This window comes from Diabrotica virgifera, chromosome 1 (assembly GCF_917563875.1).
Source record: "Diabrotica virgifera virgifera chromosome 1, PGI_DIABVI_V3a".
NCBI lineage: Eukaryota > Metazoa > Arthropoda > Insecta > Coleoptera > Chrysomelidae > Diabrotica > Diabrotica virgifera.
Genome location: NC_065443.1, coordinates 122564875 through 122587143, shown reverse-complemented (window position 1 = coordinate 122587143; position 22269 = coordinate 122564875). Strand labels below are relative to the sequence as shown.

General features: G+C 33.5%; 1 protein-coding gene and 1 long non-coding RNA gene across 2 annotated transcripts; one reads left to right on the top strand and one right to left on the bottom strand.

The window, feature by feature from the left end:
• Positions 1–193: 193 nt before the first annotated feature.
• On the top strand, positions 194–13037 carry LOC126880238 (phenoloxidase-activating factor 2-like). Its single transcript, XM_050644013.1, has 2 exons — positions 194–648; positions 11840–13037. The coding sequence occupies exon 2, from the start codon at positions 11855–11857 to the stop codon at positions 12941–12943; it is 1089 nt and encodes a 362-aa protein (XP_050499970.1). The 5' UTR covers positions 194–648; positions 11840–11854; the 3' UTR covers positions 12944–13037.
• Positions 2971–5665, bottom strand: LOC114328856 (uncharacterized). Its single transcript, XR_007696524.1, has 3 exons — positions 4886–5665; positions 4093–4250; positions 2971–3150 (listed from the first exon to the last, which is right to left on the bottom strand). It is a non-coding gene; the product is annotated as an uncharacterized LOC114328856 (long non-coding RNA).
• Positions 13038–22269: the final 9232 nt, after the last annotated feature.

Sequence of the window (22269 nt, the reverse complement as noted above, 5' to 3'; positions counted from 1 at the left end):
AATGAACGTTTTAAGGAGTATTAATGGAAAAACAAAACCTAAAACATTAAGAAACGAAATAATCAGATAGAACTTACACCAAGAACTCATAATAAAAATTGTTGAAAGAAAACAATTACAGTGGTATGACCAGATTTGTCAAAATAGTTTATGAGGCAAGAATAATGAAATACGAGATTGAATTGAAAACAAAAAAGGAAAATCGATAGAATAAATTAGACATTTATGTTAGATACAAGGGTTAGGAAAAAATTGATGGGATGGATAAAAGAATAGCTATAAGTAGCTCTGACGCTTTATTCTACTCTTATACGATTCTGCCGTTTTTGTTGATTTATACTTTAGGTAAAGATAATAAGTATAATATAGCAATAAATAAATTGGCAACCCGAATAAAAGTGCTCATGTATTCCAGTAATTAAATTTTAATATCCTAAACAAATCATTTAAACCTTCGATACACAGCATATATACCTAATAGGTACATATTCTACAAAGATTTGAGACTCAAAAACTGTAATGAGCTTTTAATTACTGACAACAACACGTGATATATACAGGTAATTCGTTTTTTGTAGGCCTCATTGTTTATTGTTACACATAGTTTAAGTCTAGACCCAGTAGTGAAAAAAGTGTTTTTAAGTTAAAGTAAGTTTTTAGTTTAAGATTTTTTAAATAATTATACAGGGTGTCCAGAAACTCTACCGACAAACGAATACAGGAGATTCCTCAGATAATTTTAAGACAATTTATCCCAATTCCCTTAGTCCGAAAATGCTTCATAAGGGAGCTAGAGCTATTTAAAGATGGCGTCTGGTAATTAGTTTTTCTTAAATACCTCCGGAACGCTATTATTTAGAAAAACAAAAATTGGTATGCTTATTTATCTTCCAGAGATAAATCGATTCCATCCATTGCAAATTTCTAGTACCGGTCATAGGCGTCCGGTTTGGGTAGGGTAACGGTTACTTCCCACATAACAATTTCATGTTCTTAGTAGATTCATAGAACATACTTTTCAGAAAAAGTATATACTTAGAATATGCGCAATTACCATTGCGAATGTGCAGAGCATATACTGAGTATATACTACATTACAGTACTTAAACGTTCTATGTATATACTTAGAATGTACTACCGCACTTCTTTTCAGTATATACCAAGAACATACTTTTTAGAAGATTCTAAGGAGGTGCTATAAACCTTCTATTTATATACTTAGAATGTACTATCGCACATATTTTTAGTATATGGGAAGAATATTCCAAGGAAGTGCTATATACCTTCTAGTTACATACTTAGAATGTACTAGGGCACATATTTTTAGTATATGGGAAGAATATTCCAAGGAAGTGCTATATACCTTCTATGTATATACTTAGAATGTACTATCGCACATATTTTTAGTATATGGGAAGAATATTCCAAGGATGTGCTATATTTCTCAGAAGTATGTTTTCAACATCACCCAATCTCATCCTAGGTTCTACTACTATATTATATTTACATATTCTAATTGCATATGAGAATGTATAGTTATTACATTCTACAATATTACGTAAAAAGTAAGTATAAAATGTATAAACTTTAGTTAGTTATATAGGTACCTATGTATAATAAATATTATATGGATAAGTAGCCTATATATAAAATATAAGTAATATATTTAGTTATTATGTGCACATCAAAATAAAAATGCTGCTTATATAATTATATAATAGCCAAATATATAATATAATATGTATGTAAATTACTAAAATTTATAGGTATCTATATACATTATACATACTTTTACTTACTAGGTATTTAGGAAATATTGAAGTACCAATATGAATTTATTATTTTCAAGCTGCTTTTTATGTTCTTAAAATGTTTTAGTCCTTGTAGCTAGAAATACAGTCGCTTCTTCCTCACAGCGTAGACATAAATGCCTTAACTGTACTGGAAACTATTTTCATATTTTGCCTTTTTGTTACCTACCCCCTTCCCTTGTGCAGGTATAAAATATGCAATGCAAGGGTCAGAATAACAATGAATGGCCGTTTCCGGATTCCCGAAAATTATAGGTAAAAATATTTTTATGGTATAAACTCAAATCAAAATGGTGTATTCATTTCAATTGAAAACGAAACGAGAATTTCTCATTTTTCTTCAATAGAATTAAGTTTTAAACTTTTTTACCATACAATTAAAACGGTTTAAAAAAATGATGAATTAGATAGTTCAGTAGTACCTACCAAAATACCTAAATTTGATTAATTATTCTTAACGCGAAGTTGATAATCTATAGGCTAACATTATTCTTCTTCTTATAGGTACATACAGTATCCCTAATAACACAAAACATTACATGAATGTTCCTAGAATGTACACACAGGACATTGAAAACATTCCTGGAATGTCCCCAAATGCACACGAATGTCCCTGGAAAGTACCAGGAAAGTGCTGTGTCAGCATTTTAAATATTCTTAGAATGTTCTGTTGGAACATTCCATGAATGTCTACGAATGTTCTTTGGACATTCACAGTCTATTTTTTAGACTGAATGTCTTGTTGGAACATTCCATGAATGTTCTTTGGACATTCACAGTATATTTTTAGACTGAATGTCTTGTTAGAACATTCCATGAATGTCTACGAACGTTCTTTGAACATTCACAGTATATTTTTTAGACATTCACTGAAATATATCGTCAGTAATGTGACAATACCTCCTATATGTTTTTTCATGAGGTTTGCAGGAGACGAAAAACATTTTTTAAGGTCACTTTCTGGTTTCGTACGTATTCTGACTTTTTTTGTAGTAAATAGATAGTTGAATTTACTGCAAAACAAGTCAAAAAATATATGAAAACAGGAGGTGGCCGAAACAAGTTTTTAGTCTATCTTACAAATCTCTTGAAAAAAACAGATAGGAGGTACTGTCACATCACTGACGATATATGGCCATACCAAATAATACATCCTTGATAAATATAAACATTTTTATTGCAAAAAATCTTTACATACATTTTTTAATGTAATTTGCTGACATTCCTAAATATTATAAAAAATGTGTCACATTTGCTTTGTAAACCTTTCTTTTGCTTTTCGTAGCCACATATTCCGTTTCCTTTCTGGTTTTTTGTAGACCACTTCTCTCAGCTGATTCTAAAAGAAAATAAAATAAAAGGTAATTTTTCTATCCTTTACAATTAACAATCAGAAGAAATATTATTTACAGGTAATAATATGCATAAATAATAATAATAAAAAAATAAATATTAAATAATATTTAAATAAATAATAAATAATATTTAATAAATAAAATAATAATAATGAACATTTTGTATTTTGACAACGACATCCGATGTGGAAGTAGAAACCTTAATAAAATTATTTTTTCAAGTAAATTGTGGCTTATTTCCCCATTAGAATAATTAATTACAAAAAAGCCACAAAGAAATAGATTTTTCACAAACAAATAAGTATTTAGTATTCATTATATTTATTGTTTTTATTATTTACTTTAATGTCCTACTGGTACATTATTTGACAAATAATGACATTTCGAAGTCTGTTAAGTACGATATAACGCCCTTGGGCATTAAATTTAAATAACGACTTAGATACTGTCAAGTTGACAAATATCAACCTAAGTAAAACTATGGTTACCACAATTACGTTACTACTGTTACTGGTAAATGTACTTATTTAAAAACTAATCAATTCAAAATTCATTCAAATTTTTCGCATATAAAGAATAATTTAGTCGGGCATTAAACGTTGAAGGCACCACAGGTATTATAATAATAAAGCTTTCGGTCAACGTATATCCCTATAATACCCTTGGTACCTTAATAACTGTAACATAAGATTATACCTTAATTCTTGTTTTCGATTTCTGATGTTTTTATTTATTTACATTGAATATTAATCTGTTTTGTTGTATAATCTACTTCGCAATAATTATGTGATATATTTGACTTAAAATGAATTCAAAAATTTTTTGTAGTTGGGCAACAATGTCAACTTAGATCTCCGATGTAGATAATGAATTATAACAGTATCTATATTGTACGGACTGTATTATTAATTAGGTTATGCATATACCTGTGTGACATAAGCTATTGGAACAGCACAGTCTCTCAAACGAACAGATGAAAGTGAAGTTCTGTCAATATCTTTTTCTAAAAAGTGTTTTGAACATACTCCTCTATTAACAAATCTGATCTATACTTCATGTCTTCTTCGCAGGATCTTCTGGAAAGCTAAAAATACAAAATATATGCATTACTAAGCATTATTAACAAATTTTAGTTTTAAATAAAAAATATGATTAATGAACTCACAAAATTATTATAAAACAGCTTAGAAATTGTTTATTAGTATAGTCGGTTCCCCAAACTCAGACACAACTGGCTAGTGATTTTAGTAGGTATTTTTTTTTGTTTTTGGCCAATTTTGCCAAAATTACAGTAATTAGTACTGAGACTGAGTTTAGCAAATCGACTATAATATTCTGTGTATTCATTAGTTGGTACTGCATATTATAGTGTGTGGTCTACCATCCTATTTATAAACGCATACACTAGCAAAAACGCAAAAAGAATTATTTTAGTTTTACAAATCCTTTTGTTATTACCTATCTCTATTTACTATTTTAGTTAGGAATAAGCGAAGTTTGTGGCTTATTCACAATTATTATTAAAATAATAAATGGATATGACCAATTATTAACTTATAAAATAAAATAATAATTCTTCTGATTTATGCCTTTTATTCACTTTGTTATATCTACGTTACTTAAAAGATTTTTTATGAATAGTATTATTAGGGTATTAATAGTATTAATTTATTTTCTGAAATACAGGGCATGCTTTCGTTTACATATTTGCATACTAACCTTTTAATAGGGCTTTTCATTCACAGTCATTTGTTTTGAGCTTCTGTCATAATTGAAACGTTATTCCTGCAGATTTTTTTATCTACATTTGTTTCTGCTACTCCAACTGCGTTAAAAATAGGACACCATTTTATGCACTATGTTAATAATACTATTAAAGCTATTATAAAAGTATCCGAATTAAAAAAATATTCTTAAAAAGCACAAATAATACAAACAACTAAAAACAATCCACGGCAAGGCAAGGTCGCCAAGATGAAGATGCCAAGATGGCCGAAGCGAGGTCGTTGGTTGGTCGTTTTTAGTCACGTGATGCCCTCTCAAGCGCCATGCACAAAAATATATGCACGGCGAATTTGAAAATGAACGCAAAAGAAATAAATATAAATGCCTCTCTTGGGTTTTGCATAAGTTATAAGTATTTTTTTATTAACAAAATCGCATTCCAAATTGAATATTCGCGAACAATAATTTTTATTACATTTGTATGTTTATAATCTTGGGAAACTCTTTAAATTTGACATATTATTGCACTGTAGGCCTAAAATGTCACTTAGTTTGTCTGGTATGTTATAAGTAATGTTGTATCTCTTACACGTATGTATTATTTCGCAACTTAAAATATAGGAACATTGGTAGTATGTTCACAGAATGTCTTATGGTAACATTCCAGGAATAATTTAAACAGATGTTCACCGAATGTTCCCTAAATGTCCAGGACATTCAAATATTGATAGAACTTTGGTAGTACATTCCTGGAATGTTGTGTGTTGTTAGGGATATTCTTTTTAAGATATTTTAAAAGTATATACAAGTATGTGTTAAGCATATACTTTTGCATATACTTACGCATATACTAAGAATATTCGATTAAGGTATATTCTAAGAATAAACTTTTACGAACATTCCGAGATACTACGTACACGAATGTGCTCAGTATATTCGGTGCAAGAATATTCTTCGAAGCACATGCAAAGAACATGAAATTTAGAATGTTTTTTATGGTACATGCTATGCTTGTACTACGCATATACTAAAAAGGATATACTTCGACGAATGTTGGCAGGATATGCTTAGAACATGATGCGAACATCATTGTTATGTGGGTTTATCGCATAACTTTTTTGTCTTTAAATTTTAAGCATTTTTCACTCTGGATGATTACTCAGTAGGTATTCTTGTACTCAAAGGTACTCTTGTTTTAAGTCGATAGGATACACCGTTTTCTAGAAAAATTGATTTGAAAATTTTTTGTTTTTTAAATTTCAAAAAAAAATAAAAAGAAACTATTTAGAAAAACGAAAACTTGTACGTTCAATTATATTCCAGAGATGAATTGATTTCATTAATTGCGAATTTCTAGCGTCGGTCATATGCGTCGGTTTTGGGTAGGTCAGCGGTTATTTTATCGCATAACTTTTTTGTCTTTAATTCTTAAGGCGCATCCACATTATGCCATGCCTTGCCGATCGGCAAAGCCGCATGTAGTACGGACGCAATTGCGGCTTGGGTTCGGGGCCGAAAGCCGAACCGATTCCAAACCCGATTGATGGCGGTCTCGATGAAAGAGAACCGTACCGATCAGTGTAGTGTGTACGTTTTGTAGGCAATCCTCGTCGGCATTCAGTGAGGGATCAGTGCAATTGATCACGAAGACATCTCGTGGCCTGTCGATTCACAATAATTGTGTGCTTTATTGTTATTCGGGAAATGGAGTGGAATGAAGAAAATACACAAAACCTACTTGAAATGTATCATGAGCGCCTTGTTCTGTGGAACAGCCGATTGGCAGATTATAAAGACCGGAACAAACGTCGCGATGCATTGTTGGAAATAAGCGTATCTTTTGGAGTGGAAAAAGAGGAAATCGAAAAAAAGATTAGATATCTCTTAAGTCACTTTGCACGGGAAGTAAAAAAAGAGAAAGATTCAGAAAAAAGTGGTAATGGAACCGTAGAAACTTACAAAAGTAAATGGTTTGCGTATAAGTTAATGGAATTTCTGAAGGATAAGAATAAACCTATTGTAACGCAAGATTCAGAGGTATGTATATCATATTTACACTGTAGTAGATACTTTATTCATTCTTAATAATTGAGTTCATATTTATACATAAATTTGAAAATATTGATATAATCATATTGGTATATCGTATTTCATTTATCATATTGAAAAGGCAATGCTCCTTCTTGAGAAATGAAGAATTCGGCCAATTCGTTTCTTAACTTTTGTGCCGCAGCTCCACTCCTTCTTGCCCTTCTGCCAAAACTGAGCAATTCATTAGAGGAAGCATTTCGTTTCCAAAGCCCAGGATTAATTGCTCCAGTATCCGAACATTCTACATCAATCATTCCAGGTGGAGTGTAAAGATTTCTTGAAGTGTTTTTCGCAAGAAATTGTGTAGGTGAATTAAGGCCAAAACTACGTTCGTTGCAGTTTCTGGTTCCAACAACATGGGCCTACGAAGCACTCGGAAAACAGCACTTAAAATGCCAAAAGCATTTTCTGACACTCTTCTTGCGCGGCTCAATCGATAGTTGAATATTCTATTTTTTGAACCTTTTTCCTGATGTCCTGCGAATGGCTTCATTATGTTTGTTGATAGTGGGAATGCGTCATCCGCCACAAAAACAAATGGAACATCAGTACTTCGTCCTAGTAATGAACAAGCAGATGGAAGGTTTAGGGTATTTTCTTCAAAGCACTCTTTGAAATATGAATCGTTGAATACGCCCCCGTCCGATATTCGTCCCTGACATCCCACGTTTGCATATATAAAATTATAATTTGCGTCTACAACAGCGAACAAGACAATGCTAAAGAAGCTCTTGTAGTTGAAAAAATCGGTTCCTGAATTTATAGGAGCTTGTATTGATATATGTTTGCCGTCCATAGCTCCGACACAATTTGGAAAATTCCATTTGTCGTTGAACTGCTTGGCTATAAAGTACCAACTTTCGTTAGTTTTAGTCATCTGAAAATAAAAGTTACATACCATAAACAGACGAACGAACTATAAATTGCAAAGCAAAAAAGTGGATTAATTTAGAAATTAATATTTTGTTTCAGGGTAAACGAAAACGAAAGGAAGAAGATTCACAAGAAGTAGAAACAGACGATGGAGAAGAGTCGCTACAAGTATTGGAACAGAGGATTGATGGTTCCGAAAATGAGGTTGGAACAACAGCTCAATCTAAATCAAACTCAATTAACATTGTGAAGTCCCGTGGTCGAAAAAGTATGGCTACTAATTTACCAATTGTAAACGAGGCAGTGAATCTTATGCGATCTATTACTACTAAAAGGGCTGAAAAAGATGAATTTTCATTGTTTGGTGAACAAGTTGCAATGAAGCTTCGAAAAATTGTGTCGCCATTTGCTAGATTTTCCGTTCAGAATATAATTAATACTGTTCTATTTGAAGCAGAAATGGGCAAATACGATAATCCTCATTTCATAAATCATTCTCATCCATCTTCACAAGCATATCCACTGCAATCATTCAATGTTGCCCATAATTCAATACCATCTCCAGGACATTACCCCAATACATTAAGTGGTCGGAGTTCGACATCAACTTCTACTATTAATCAAGATGAGGACATTCACACTCTCTTATTGACGTTGTAATTTCTTATATTTTTAAATATATAACAAACTACGATGAATAGTTATTTTTTCTTACCTTTACGTAATCTTGAAGAGCATCTATGAGCGCTTTGCATACCTCTGCAACACATTTTGAAATAGTTTGCTTAGATATTTTGAAGGTATACATGAGAGAATGGTAGGAATCTCCACTGGCAAAAAAACGTAGCGTAACTGCAAGTCGTTCAGAGGCAGGAATTGCTGCTCTAAATGACGTATCTTTTCTTGAAATAACAGGTCCAATCAAATCTAATAATGTTTGGAAATCTGTTTTGGTCATTCGAAAAAAATTTCTGAATCCTGCGTCACATCTATATTCCAAATTTAATTCATCTGCGTCGTCAGAAATCAAATCTTTCATAAGATCCGTGGCACTGTACCTATTACGACTTCTGAGGCTTGGGCGAACCCAAAACCTCTTGGGACGTTTATATGAAGTAGAGGCAATTATTACAACAGCTGCAGCCGCAAGAATCATATCATCCTCTTCTGAACTCATTATTGACACGCAACACTGTACAACTGCTACGTACACACTACAAATATTGTGTGGACACCAGCGACACCAATCGGTTTTGCCGATCGGCAATACCGATCGGCAAGGTATGGCATAATGTGGATGCGCCTTTTAAGCATTTTTGACACTAGATTATTAAATTATGAGGCATTCTAGTAGTAAAAGTTCCTCTTGCTTCAAGTTGGTAAAATACACCGTTTTTATTTCAAAATTATTTTCAATTTTTTTTTTAATTCAAGAGACGAAAAATTTTCAAATCGATTTTTCTAGAAAACGGTGTGTCCTACCGACTTAAATCAAGAGTACCTTTTAGTACTAGCATACCTCACAATTTAATAATCCAAAGTGTAATGCTTAAAATGTAAAGATAAAAAAGTTATGCGATAAAATAACCGTTACCCTACCCAAAACGGACGCCTATGATCGGTACTATAAATTCGCAATGGATGGAATCGATTTATCTCTGGAAGATAAATATGCGTACACATTTTTGTTTTTCTAAGTAGAAGAGTTCTGGAGGTATTTAAGAAAAACTAGTTACAATACGCCATTTTCAAAGAGCTCTAGCTCCCTTAGTAAGCATTTTCGGACTGAGTGAATTTGGTTAAATTGTCTTAAAATTACCTGAGGAATCTCCTGTCTTCGTTTGTCAGTAGAGTTTTTGGACACCCTGTATAGCTTTCAAATCAGAATATTTTGTATTTGTTGTGTTTAAAGTTAGACGTGTATTTTCCAAAAAAGTCTACAACATAGGAAAAAATATGTATTTTGTTGCTTGGTAAAAAATTCTTCAAATAATTTAATTTTATCTGACCTCATTCATATTGACAATTCAAAAATAAAAATATGTAGTTTTATTTGGAATAAATTAATTAATTTATTTTAACAAAACTAAAGCATCTTTGGAGTTTGGTAATGCGTTATTTAGGTGTCTGTGTCTCTATTCGAGTTACATCGGATTAAAAAAATTAAGAAGATTGTTCCATAGGAAGCCGAGTAAACATAATTTTTACAAATGCCGATTTTTAACATTAAAATTCAATTTTTTTTTTAACCTAGTATTTTTGGTAATTTTTTACGAGCAATACCTATTTTTATTATTATAATATAATGAATAATGTTATGAATATCTAGAAGATGTGAAAATTTTTATCTAGGAGATCCGAAATAAAAATATGTCGGTTCAAAGACTAATGGTAGGGGATTTTTGCAGTTACTCGAGCGCGTCAGATTATTACATGGGGAGAAACCTTGTACCCTGAAAATGTACCTCTACCATATATTGACTCTAAATGCAGGGGAGTTCGTTAAGGGGGGGCTGAAAAGAAAATCTATCCTTAGAAAAACTCGAAATCGTCAGATTAAGATAAGGTATGTTAAATATATGCAATACAGTGTATATTTCAAAAATCTGACTATTTGAGAGGGACGTAAGGAAATGGATGAGTCCCAAAGTTTCACAAGAAAAAAGCGAATATGTATTTCGCGAAATGAATGACAGATCGAAAAACTAAAGAATACGTACTCAATATTTTTCAAAAATCTATGGAATGATACCAAACACGACTTCCCACGGAGAGGGGTGGGGAGTAAATTTAATATTTTAAATACGAATCCCGCGATATTTCGTGAAATGAACATCAGATCGAAAAACTGAAAAATACACTCATTCAATATTTCAACACCCCCCCTCCCCCACTGAGGTGTGGTGGGGGTTACTTTAAAATGTTAAATGGGAGCCCCCATTTTTTATTGCAGATTTGGATTCCTTACGTAAAAATAAGTAACTGTTATTCAAGACATTTTTTCGAATTATGGATAGATGGCGCTATAATCTCAAAAAAACAATTGTTGGAAATGGAAAATTAAATTAAAAATGGAAAGTCCCCACTAAAATGGAAAAGTTTAATTAACTTTTTTTGGTTTTAGGACCTACTCTTCACAACTCAATTAGTACCCAAAGCGCTCAAGTGACTGCACATTTAGCATACTTTGCTCCCCTACCATAACCAGTCGTATCTTACAGAAAATTCATCGTTATTTTATTTCTGTACGACTTCGCTAAAAAATGTTATAAGCAAAGAAAGTAGAAAAACGATGTTTTTAGTAATTTTTAAATATCGTCGGTTAAACTGTAAAACCTCGTAAGTCGATTTTTGGTCAATTATTACTTTTATACTTTGTTGGTTTATACTTGTACATATTTTTTAAACTACGAAAGCTTGTAAGTCAATATTTAAATATACTGGTACTAGCGACATCTACAAAAACCTCATAAGTAATATTTTAAGTTACAAAACCTCATAAGTTTTTATTTTTGTGAGACAAACCCTCGTAAGTTTAATGATAGTTTAAGACTTTAAGTATCAAAACCTCGTAAGTAGCTCTTTGACAAAGAAAAGCAATATTACTGAATTTTACTTAATAGTATTTGAATCTTTACCTAAAAAGAACCCTACACACACAAAACGAATAAATTAAAGCTTACATAAAGAAGCCAAATTGTTTTTCGTCTCTCCAAAGTTACATAAAACTGACTTACGAGGTTTTGCAGTTTAGCCGTCGATATTTTGATTTTTTTATTAATATTCTCGACCTATTTGATAGAGAGCATAAGTCAATTATTATTGATTGATTGATGTTATCACAACTTCTTTTGCAAAAATCTCACATCCACATGTAGACGTTTTTTCACAGATCCTTTAAGGTTTTTTAAGATTTCTCATATTTTTATACAATAAGTATAAGATTTTGGCGACTATTTTACCGAAAATATGTTTTTATTTCAGATTAAATACATAACAATGTTTCCAAAACTGCTCACGATACTTGCATTCGTTTGTACTAGTAAATCTCAAACGAATGAATACAATTTTATATCAGAATCACTACCACCTTGTGTATGTGTCTCTCCCAATCAATGTGCAGATAACGACTCACTAGTTACTGGTGAGGACAAAATGGACATTAGAATCGATAAACAGGAATGTGCCAACTATTTGGAAGTATGCTGTGAAAATCCCTTAGAGATTCCTAGCTCGTTAATCAAACCGATGGTATACAGGGGTTGCGGCTATAAAACACCTGTTGAGTTTTCCCCCAGAATAACAACAGATTCGAATCTTTCCCAATTTGGAGAACTACCTTGGTCGGTGATCATCATGATGAGAGACGCAACTAGCCCAGATCGAAATATTTACAGATGTGGCGGTAGTCTTATTCATCCAGAAGTAGTAATGACAGCAGCTCATTGTGTATTTGGCTTAGACCATACGTTGTTGACCATAAGAGTGGGGGAGTGGGATACAAGATCTCAGGATGAACCATTGCCTCATCAAGATACTACTGTAAGAGAGATGGTAATCAATCCCCATTTTATTTTGAAATCTCTAAGGAACGACATTGCACTGTTGTTTCTTAATGAACCAGTAACTTTAAGAGACAACGTAGGAATCATTTGCTTACCTCCTCAAAACTTTGCAATGGATAATGTGATGTGTACTGCTAGCGGTTGGGGGAAAGATACTTTCAAGAGAGGCAGACATTCATCGATTTTAAAGAAAGTAGATCTCCCATTAGTCAGCAGAGAAGCTTGTATAACTTCTTTAACGAAAACCAGACTGGGCAGCTTCTATAGACTACATTTAAGCTTCATTTGCGCCGGTGGTGAAGAGAACAAAGACACGTGTAAAGGAGATGGAGGTAGTCCGTTAGTATGTCCGATCCCAAATGAGCCTAACAGATTTTTTCAGATGGGTATAGTATCTTGGGGCATTGGATGCGGAGAGAATGGAACCCCGGGAGTATATGTGAATGTTCCAATGTTCACCAACTGGATAGATAAAGAGTTAGCTAAAAGAAATTTGGACCCTTCTACATATCGGTATAAATAATTTATTGTTGTACATATTTTTAAGTTCTAGTATATTTTTTGCCAGTGAAGTCCAATGTACTCTAGTAATTAATGTATGTATGTTAATAAAAATTAACCATAACTATAAAAGTAAAAATAATTTATTGATATTTCAACTTCTAGGTCGGAAGATGTTTTTAAAATATAAGTTTTAAAAGATTTAATAAGTTAATTTGTTTTTGTTGCATTGGAAACGGAACTGGTGGAAATCATCCACATCAAATAGGTTTCTACTTCTTCGAACTTTGTTTCTACTAGTAAACCCCAAACTAATAAGTACAATTTTATATCAGAATCACTTCCACCTTGTGTATGTGTTTCTACCAATCAATATGCAGATAACAAAACGCACTAGTTAATCATCATCATTAAATCTTTGCTTGTGCTGGACATAGATCTCCCTCATAATTTTCCATCTATTTCGATCTTATGCTTCTTGCATCGAATTCCTATGACAATGTTTAAGTCAGGGGTGTCAAACTCAATTTTGCAGAGGGCCATATATTAAATTCAGAATGTGTCGGCGGGCCAGATTCAAATAAAAAAAATGTACTGAATTATTATAACATTTTATTTAATAGTATACTTATAATATACGGTTGTTAAAAATCATATCAAAGTTATAAAAGAGGGTAATTATTTTGAGCTCGAGGATACAGATACCTGACTTCTCTTGTTTTTGACAAGCTCATTGATGTCAGGTATCATATTCGTTGTATTTATTTTAAGAATTGATTGGAGATGTTCATTTGTAAGTCTTGTGCGATGTTTGTTCTTATTTATTTTCATGACGGAAAACATCTGCTCACATAAATAGGTGCTACCAAACATGCACAGAATGCGTGCTGCATGCTTTTTTAATTCCGGGTAGTTATCCAAACTCTTGAAATATTGTGTATAAAATGTAAGTGCGTTAACCTCTTTAAATTTTTCTTTCAAAATACTGTCCGATTGAAGATCTATCAACTCCATTTGCAAATGAACTGGTGCCTGTGAAGCTTCAAAATTGAATGGATTGTTGAAAATTGGGAATTCCATTTCATTCATTTTGTGGAAGTCTTCAAAACGATTGTTGAATTCCGTGATAAGATTTTGCAGAAGTTGAGAATATTGATCCAATTTTTTTTGATCCACTGTGCCAAATGAATTTAAATGAGGGAAATGATCCAAAGTTTGATTTTTTACCTGATTTTCCCACAGCCTCAACTTTGTTTCAAAGGCTTGAATACATGAGTACATTTGAGTGACAATCAGATTTTTACCCTGTAACTTTACATTCAGATCAGTCAAGTGTTTATTCATATCTACCAAAAAGGCACAATCAACCCACCAGTCATTGTCATAATCAATTGGGTTGCCTTTTTCTAACATGAAAGCTTGAATAGGGTCACGTAATGCAAAAAATCTTTCTAAAACTACTCCTCGACTGAGCCAACGAACTTCGGTGAAATAAGGGACATCAGAAAACTTTTCGTCCAAATCTTGTAAAAACTGCCTGAACTGTCGGTGATTTAGTCCTCTGCTCCTTATAAAATTTACTATTTTAATTATAGGTTGCATGAAATGGTCCATTTTTAAATGTTTGGATGCCAATGATTCCTGGTGAATTATACAGTGAAATCCCACAAAATTTCCTGATGTTTTCTGTTTTAATTTAGTTACAACGCCCGAATGTTGGCCAACCATGGCAGGAGCGCCATCCGTAGTTGTGCTGCTAAGTATATTCCAATCGAGTCCATATTCTGCCATCAAATGCTCCAATGCAGAATAAATATCATTTGCTGTTGTAGTACCTGTCAATGGAACGCACTTTAATAGTTCTTCAGTTATTTCAAAGTTACTGTTAATACCTCGTATAAAAACAGCAAGTTGAGCTGTATCAACAGTATCAGTGCTCTCATCAACAGCCAGTGAAAAGTTTGTAAATTCCTTAATTTTCTCCTTCAGTTGAAGAACCAAATTTTGAGATAAATCATTTATTCTTGAAGCAACAGTGTTTCTTGACAGCGAAATATTTTGAATTATTGACTTTTGAAATGGAAATGAAACATCGGCAACTTTCAACATACAGTCTTTAATAAAATCACCATCAGTGAAAGGTTTTGATCTCTTCGCGATTTCTAATGCAATAATAAAACTTGATTTCAGGGCATCTTCGCTCTCAGTATTAGCTTTAGTAAACATCGATTGTTGACCTTGAAGTTTAGATTTTAAAGATGACAATCTGTCCATTCTTATTTTTTCAGTGTAACAATCGAATTTTGATTTATGATTCGTATCATAGTGTCTCTTCAAGTTAAACTCCTTACAAACAGCAACTGTTTGATTGCAAATCAAACACAGTGGTTTACCTTTCCATTCTATGAAAAAATATGCATTTTCCCATTTAGACTGAAAAACTCTACGTTCACTATCAACTTTACGTTTTTGTGACATTATGCCGAAATCGTAACAAATATGGAACTCGACACAATTATGGATATCGCACACGCACGACACAAACAAATGTACAATACCTTCTCAACCACTACTTCGCAACTGACTCACGTGACACGTCGACGCACTTCTTTTATATCGATAAGGAAGGTTCTAGTCTAGACCACAGCATAATAAACGAACAGCAAGGACACTCCCTGATGCCGCCTTTGAAGTTGAAAAGTACAGAGTCGCCATTTTAAGCGTAGTACATATCAGTGGTGTTGTGATGACTGTGATGTGTTCGTTAAGTTAAGTTCGCAGTGTTGCCGATGTCACTATATATGAAATTATATTAAGCCACTGCTAAAATGATCGGATTTTGCCAAATTATGTTAAAATTTTTAATCTTGGTAGTTTCTAAGGATAATAAAAATACATTAAGAAAAAATTTATTTTATTCAAGCAATCGAGTGAAGTCTAAAAGCTCTAAAAAACATGATTCTTCTTTCTGTGACACATTGCGATCGCGGGCCGTATCTTTGACATGACTTTTTAAGATCATCAGTCCAACGTGTTGGTGGACAACCTCTGCTTAAATAGGCATCATCTCTTGGTCTCCACTTTATTATCCGCTTTGTCCATCTGTTATCGTCATTCGAGCCATGTGACCTGCCCAGTTTAATTTCAGTGTTGCTATTCCCTCTACTGCATTAGCCAGTCCTGATCTTTGTCGTAGCTGGCGGTTTGGGATCTTATCTCGTAATAATCTTATCTTATCTTATCTTATCTTATTAAGGATCGTTTAAACACAGCGATAAATCAAACAACTTATCAAGGTCAATCGAGTTGTTGCAACTTATCATTGTGTGTAAACGGTGCATCGCACGACTTATCAAAGTTGGAGTTGGGTTGAGGTTGGTATCGGATTGCATCAACTTATCACAAGGATCGAGTTGTTTTAATTTATCGTTGTGTCTAAACGGTACAGCGATTTATCATTGGACTTGGGTTGCATCAATTTAGGAGAATCTTACCGAATTAGAATTTATTTACATATCCAATTAAATAATGTACAGGGTGATTGATTAGTGGGGTAAAGCTACGTAGATCCGTTATAGTAATAGATAGCAATAAAAGTTAATAACAAAAATTGTAGCCAACTTTGAGATTCACATTTATAAAATTAATTAGAATGTTACATAGGGTGTTCGATAACATAGTGGCAGACCAAACTTAATTTTTTTTTATTGGAACACCCTGTATTTTATTTTATATTCAAAATCTTCTTAACTTCGCCATTACAAATGTATAAAGGATTGTTATGTTATACAGGGTATTTTACATGTCCATGAACCTAGCAGAGCAAGGTTAGCAGAATGGAATCAGACCAAGTGCATAATTAGGTGCTAATTAGGTGCTAATTTAGTACCCCAATCGCGAATTTAGTGCTTCTTTTTTTTTAAATTATGACGTGTTCTGCCAGGTACATATGAACTCAGCAGAGCACAGCCATAAAAAACATCAAATCGAAAAGTGACCAAACTTATAATTAAGTACTAATTAGGTGCTAATTTAGTACCCCAATCGCGAATTTAGTGCTCCTTTTTTTTTAAATTATGACGTGTTCTGCCAGGTACATATGAACTCAGCAGAGCACAACCATAAAAAACATCAAATCGAAAAGTGACCAAACTTATAATTAAGTACTAATTAGGTGCTAATTTAGTACCCCAATCGCGAATTTAGTGCTCCTTTATTTTTTAAGTTATGACATGTTCTGCCAGGTACATATGAACTCAGCAGAGCACAACCATAAAAAACATCAAATCGAAAAGTGACCAAGCTTATAATTAAGAACTAATTAGGTGCTAATTTAGTACCCCAAACGTGAATTTAGTGCTCCTTTTTTTTTTAAATTATGACGTGTTCTGCCAGGTACATATGAACTCAGCAGAGCACAACCATAAGAAACATCAAATCGAAAAGTGACCAAGCTTATAATTAAGTACTAATTAGGTGCTAATTTAGTACCCCAATCGCGAATTTAGTGCTCCTTTTTTTTTAAATTATGACGTATTCTGCCAGGTACATATGAACTCAGCAGAGCACAACCATAAAAAATATCAAATCGAAAAGTGACCAAGCTTATAATTAAGTACTAATTAGGTGCTAATTTAGTACCCCAATCGCGAATTTAGTGCTCCTTTATTTTTTAAGTTATGACATGTTCTGCCAGGTACATATGAACTCAGCAGATCTAATGATGGATCAGACTGACGTCTCTTTTCAATCATCTTACGTAATTTATGGACAGCCCCTAATGAATAAGAAAGGGAGCTTTAAATTATAGAGAAAAGTACTAAATAAACACTCAATTAGCATCTAACTATGAGATAAGTCACGTCAATTTGATATTTTCTAACTGCTGTGCTTTGCTGAGTCATAATCTAAAAAATGGAGCACTAAAATCGCAAATGGGGTACTAATTAGCACCTAACTATTAGCTAGGCATTGTTTCATTCCGACGTTTTCTTATGGTACTTTTATGATACTGAGCTCACATGAAGCTTGGCAGAACATATGACGGTGTAAAAGTAAGAAAAAAAGAAGCACCTTTTGGGGTACTAAATTAGCACCTAATTAGTACTTAATTATAAGCTTAGTCACTTTTCGATTTGATGTTTTTTATGGTTGTGTTTTGCTAAGTTCATATCTACCTGGCAGAACATGTCATTACTTAAAAAATAAAGGAGCACTAAATTCGCGATTGCGGTACTACAGAAGCACCTAATTAGCACTCAAATGTGAGATAGGCCAGCAACTGTATTGATGATTTTTTCAACGGCTTGACTTTGTACTGACCTCGCATAAACTTGAATGCAGTACGCGCCAAAATTTGGAAAAAAAACTGAGCATGAAATTCGTTATTAGGGCACTTAATTAGCACCTAATTAGCACCTAAATTTAAGATAGGTATGTTTGGACTTTTTTGATTTTTTGAGGTAGTACTCTAAGACTTCATATGTACCCGGCAGAACATGGCTTAAAGGAAAAAAAAATGGAGCATTTAATTCGCTTGGTCATTTTTCGATTAAAGTTGTACTCTGCTGAGTACATATGTACCTGGCAGAACGCGTCATAATTTAAAAAAAAAAGAAGCACTAAATTTGCGATTGGGGTACTAAATTAGCACCTAATTAGTGCTAAATTATAAGCTTGGTCACTTTTCGATTTGATGTTTTTTATGGTTGTGCTCTGCTGAGTTCATATGTACCTGGCAGAACACGTCATAATTTAAAAAAAAAGGAGCACTAAATTCGCGATTGGGGTACTTAATTAGCACCTAATTAGCACCTAATTATGCACTTGGTCTGATTCCATTCTGCTAACCTTGCTCTGCTAGGTTCATGGACATGTATTTTACAAAGTTATAACCAATTTTATATGAAAATTGTAACAAGTTAACTCATTGTATAAATAAAAATAAGCACAAAAGCAATGGATTATTGATGCCATTTTTTTATTTATTATCAAAATTTTCATAAATTATTATTCTTCTTCTTCTTTTTGTATAGACATGACTGTCTGTTTTTTCAACGTGCCTCTAGTAAGTTGTCGTTCCATCGTTTTCGTGATCTTACCACTGATCGTCTGCCTATTGTGAAACCGTCTCTCGCTGTCCTGACTACTCTGTTGTCATTCGGCTTATGTGGTTATTCCATTCTATTGTTCTGTTTTTACCCTGTCTTCTGTCGTATATCTGCACTTTTAGCTCTGTCCCATAGAGTCTCACCATCGATTTTTCGAAGGGTTTTCATCTCCGCTGTTTCGAGCAATCTTTTTGTCCTCTCTGTGTCGGGTCGTGTTTCTGCCGCTTATGTCATTATTGTTCTGATGACTGTTTTGTAAATTCTGCCTTTCATATCTTTTCCAATATTTTTATTTCTCCATACAGTGTCATCCAGGCAACATGAATTCAGGCAAATCTTTCATTATGCGTTTAAATTTCTCAAAAATACTATTAGTTTTCTCAGGATTCCAAAGTTCTACGTTCTACAGTGTGGCAAAACCAAATGGAATAGACTAAAAAATCCGGAAACAGGTCGATTTTTATATTTAAATTATGATTTTTTGGCAGTTACATACTAGTGACGTCATCCATCTTGAAGCTGAAATAAAAAATATACATGCGGACCAATGTAAAAAGGTCATTTCATTGTTGTCTTCTTACCGGCGTGAGAAATACAAAATAAGATTTACTATTTTATATGGACATAAGCCACAATTCGAGTTTGAAATCAAGTTTACTTGACGTTTCAACTTTCACTTCGGAAATCGTTATCAATATAAAAAAAACATTCATAAATTAAAAAATTTAACTTTGTTTCTGGTGAAGCAACGAAGTTGGAACAAGCAGAATATTATAATTGTCACCGGAAAGCGAAAAAGGTAACGCACAACTTGAAAGAACTTATATATTTCTAACTTCGTTTCTGGTGAAGCAACGCAGTTGGAACAAGCAGATATATTATAATTGTGTCACCGGAAAGCGAATATGGTAACGCACAACTTGGAAGAACCTATAGTTTTCTAACTTCATTTCTGGCGAAGCAACGCAGTTGGAACAAGCAGATATTATAACTGTGTCAGCGGAAAGCGAAAAAGGTAGTCCCTGAAAACTATAGGTTCTTCCAAGTTGTGAGTTACCTTTTTCGCTTACCGGTGACACAATTATAATATATCTGCTTGTTCCAACTGCGTTGCTTCACCAGAAGCGATGTTAGAAAACTATAGGGTCTTCCAAGTTGTGAGTTACCTTTTTCACTTTCCGGTGACACAATTATAATATATCTGGTTGTTCCAACCCTGTTGCTTCACCAGAAGCGAAGTTAGAAAACTATAGATTCTTCCAAGTTGTGCGTTACCTCTTTCGCTTTCTGGTGACACAATTATAATATATCTGCTTATTCCAACTCCGTTGCTTCACCAGAAGCGAAGTTAGAAAACTATAGGCTCTTCCAAGTTGTGAGTTACCTTTTTCACTTTCCGGTGACACAATTATAATATATCTGGTTGTTCCAACCCTGTTGCTTCACCAGAAGCGAAGTTAGAAAACTATAGATTCTTCCAAGTTGTGCGTTACCTTTTTCGCTTTCTGGTGACACAATTATAATATATCTGCTTATTCCAACTCCGTTGCTTCACCAGAAGCGAAGTTAGAAAACTATAGGCTCTTCCAAGTTGTGAGTTACCTTTTTCACTTTCCGGTGACATAATTATAATATATCTGGTTGTTCCAACCCTGTTGCTTCACCAGAAGCGAAGTTAGAAAACTATAGGTTCTTCTAAGTTGTGCGTTACCTTTTTCGCTTTCCGGTGACACAATTATAATATATCTGTTTGTTCCAACTGCGTTGCTTCACCAGAATCGAAGCTAGAAATCTATAGGTTCTTTCAAGTTGTGCGTTACCTTTTTCGCTTTCTGGTGACAATTGTAATATTATATCTGCTTTTTCCAACTGTGTTGCTTCACCAGAAACAAAGTTTAATTTTTAATTTATGAATGTTTTTTTTATATTTTCAACTCAGGTGCGCCAAAACCAACAAACCACTCGGAAACCCGTCCAAATACGTATTGCGAACCATCAAAGCTTTTGTTGAAAAACCGACAGAAGTTAGATTGTGGTGCGCCGTGTGTGTGCCGTTTGTGCGCCACTTGAAAACACGTACTAATCTGACGAACATGCTGAGCGTGAGCGGCTCGCACACCGAGCAGAGCGCATATGTATACCTGCCTTTACGATGAATTCTCTAACATTTTCTGCGAGTTAGGAAGTACCACGTTTTCAATGAGTTTTCTAAAAAAAAAAAAGAAAATAACTATCTATGCCTGCCGAGTGGGAAAGAACTAAACTCTCGTCTCGCGTAACTACCAGCTTCCACTCTGGTTTAGCACTTCTTTGCTCTTTGCTCGTACTCTTTCTTCGCTCCATTCTGTGCACTTCTTTGCTCTTTGCTCGTGCTCTTTGCTCTTTGCTCGCACTCTTTCTTCGCTCCACTCTGAACGTACGCATAGGGTGTGTTGTATACAAATTAAAGTATGGTAATGGTACTTTTTAATAGTGATATAAAATACAGGGTATCCCATTTAAATTTTACTGAAAAAATAATGTACTTGAGTTTTAACTCACCCTTTATTAGATATAAAGTAAATTAGCAATATCAATCATTTTTAAAAATGTTGACAATAAATAAAAAAATATGGCATCAATAAACCATTGCCGTTGTGCTTATTTTTATTTATCCAGTGAGTTGAACTTGTTACGATTTTCATATAAAATTGGTTGTAACTTTGTAAATACCCTGTATAACATACCCAACCTTTATATTTTGAAAGTAACAGGATCTATTTGTTTAGGATGAAAACTAGTTATAATTCATTGAAGGGTCTAAAAGGGTCTAATGTACACAATGGTCCCCTCTTCAACTTGTTGTGGTCAACTTATCGCAGCGTCTAAACAGCGTTTCAATCTCAACAAATCACAGCAACTTGTCATCACAACTAGTTGCTGTGACTTATCGCTGTGTTTAAACGCCCCTGTAGTGAAACGCCCAACATAGCATGCTCCATCGCCCTTTGAGACACACGAATCTTTTGCACTGTTCTCCTTGTCATATTCAACGTTTCCGCTCCGTAAGTCAACACGGGCAGAACGCACCGACTAAATTTGTTCTTTTAAGACATATTGGTATGTCAGAAAATTTGAAAATATGGTTCAGCTTGCCTAAGGCTGCCAAAGTCAGTCTTATACGACGGAGAAGCTCAAAGGTTTGGTCATCTTTTCCTATGCGAATCTCATGACCTAGGTATTTATAAGCCATTACCTG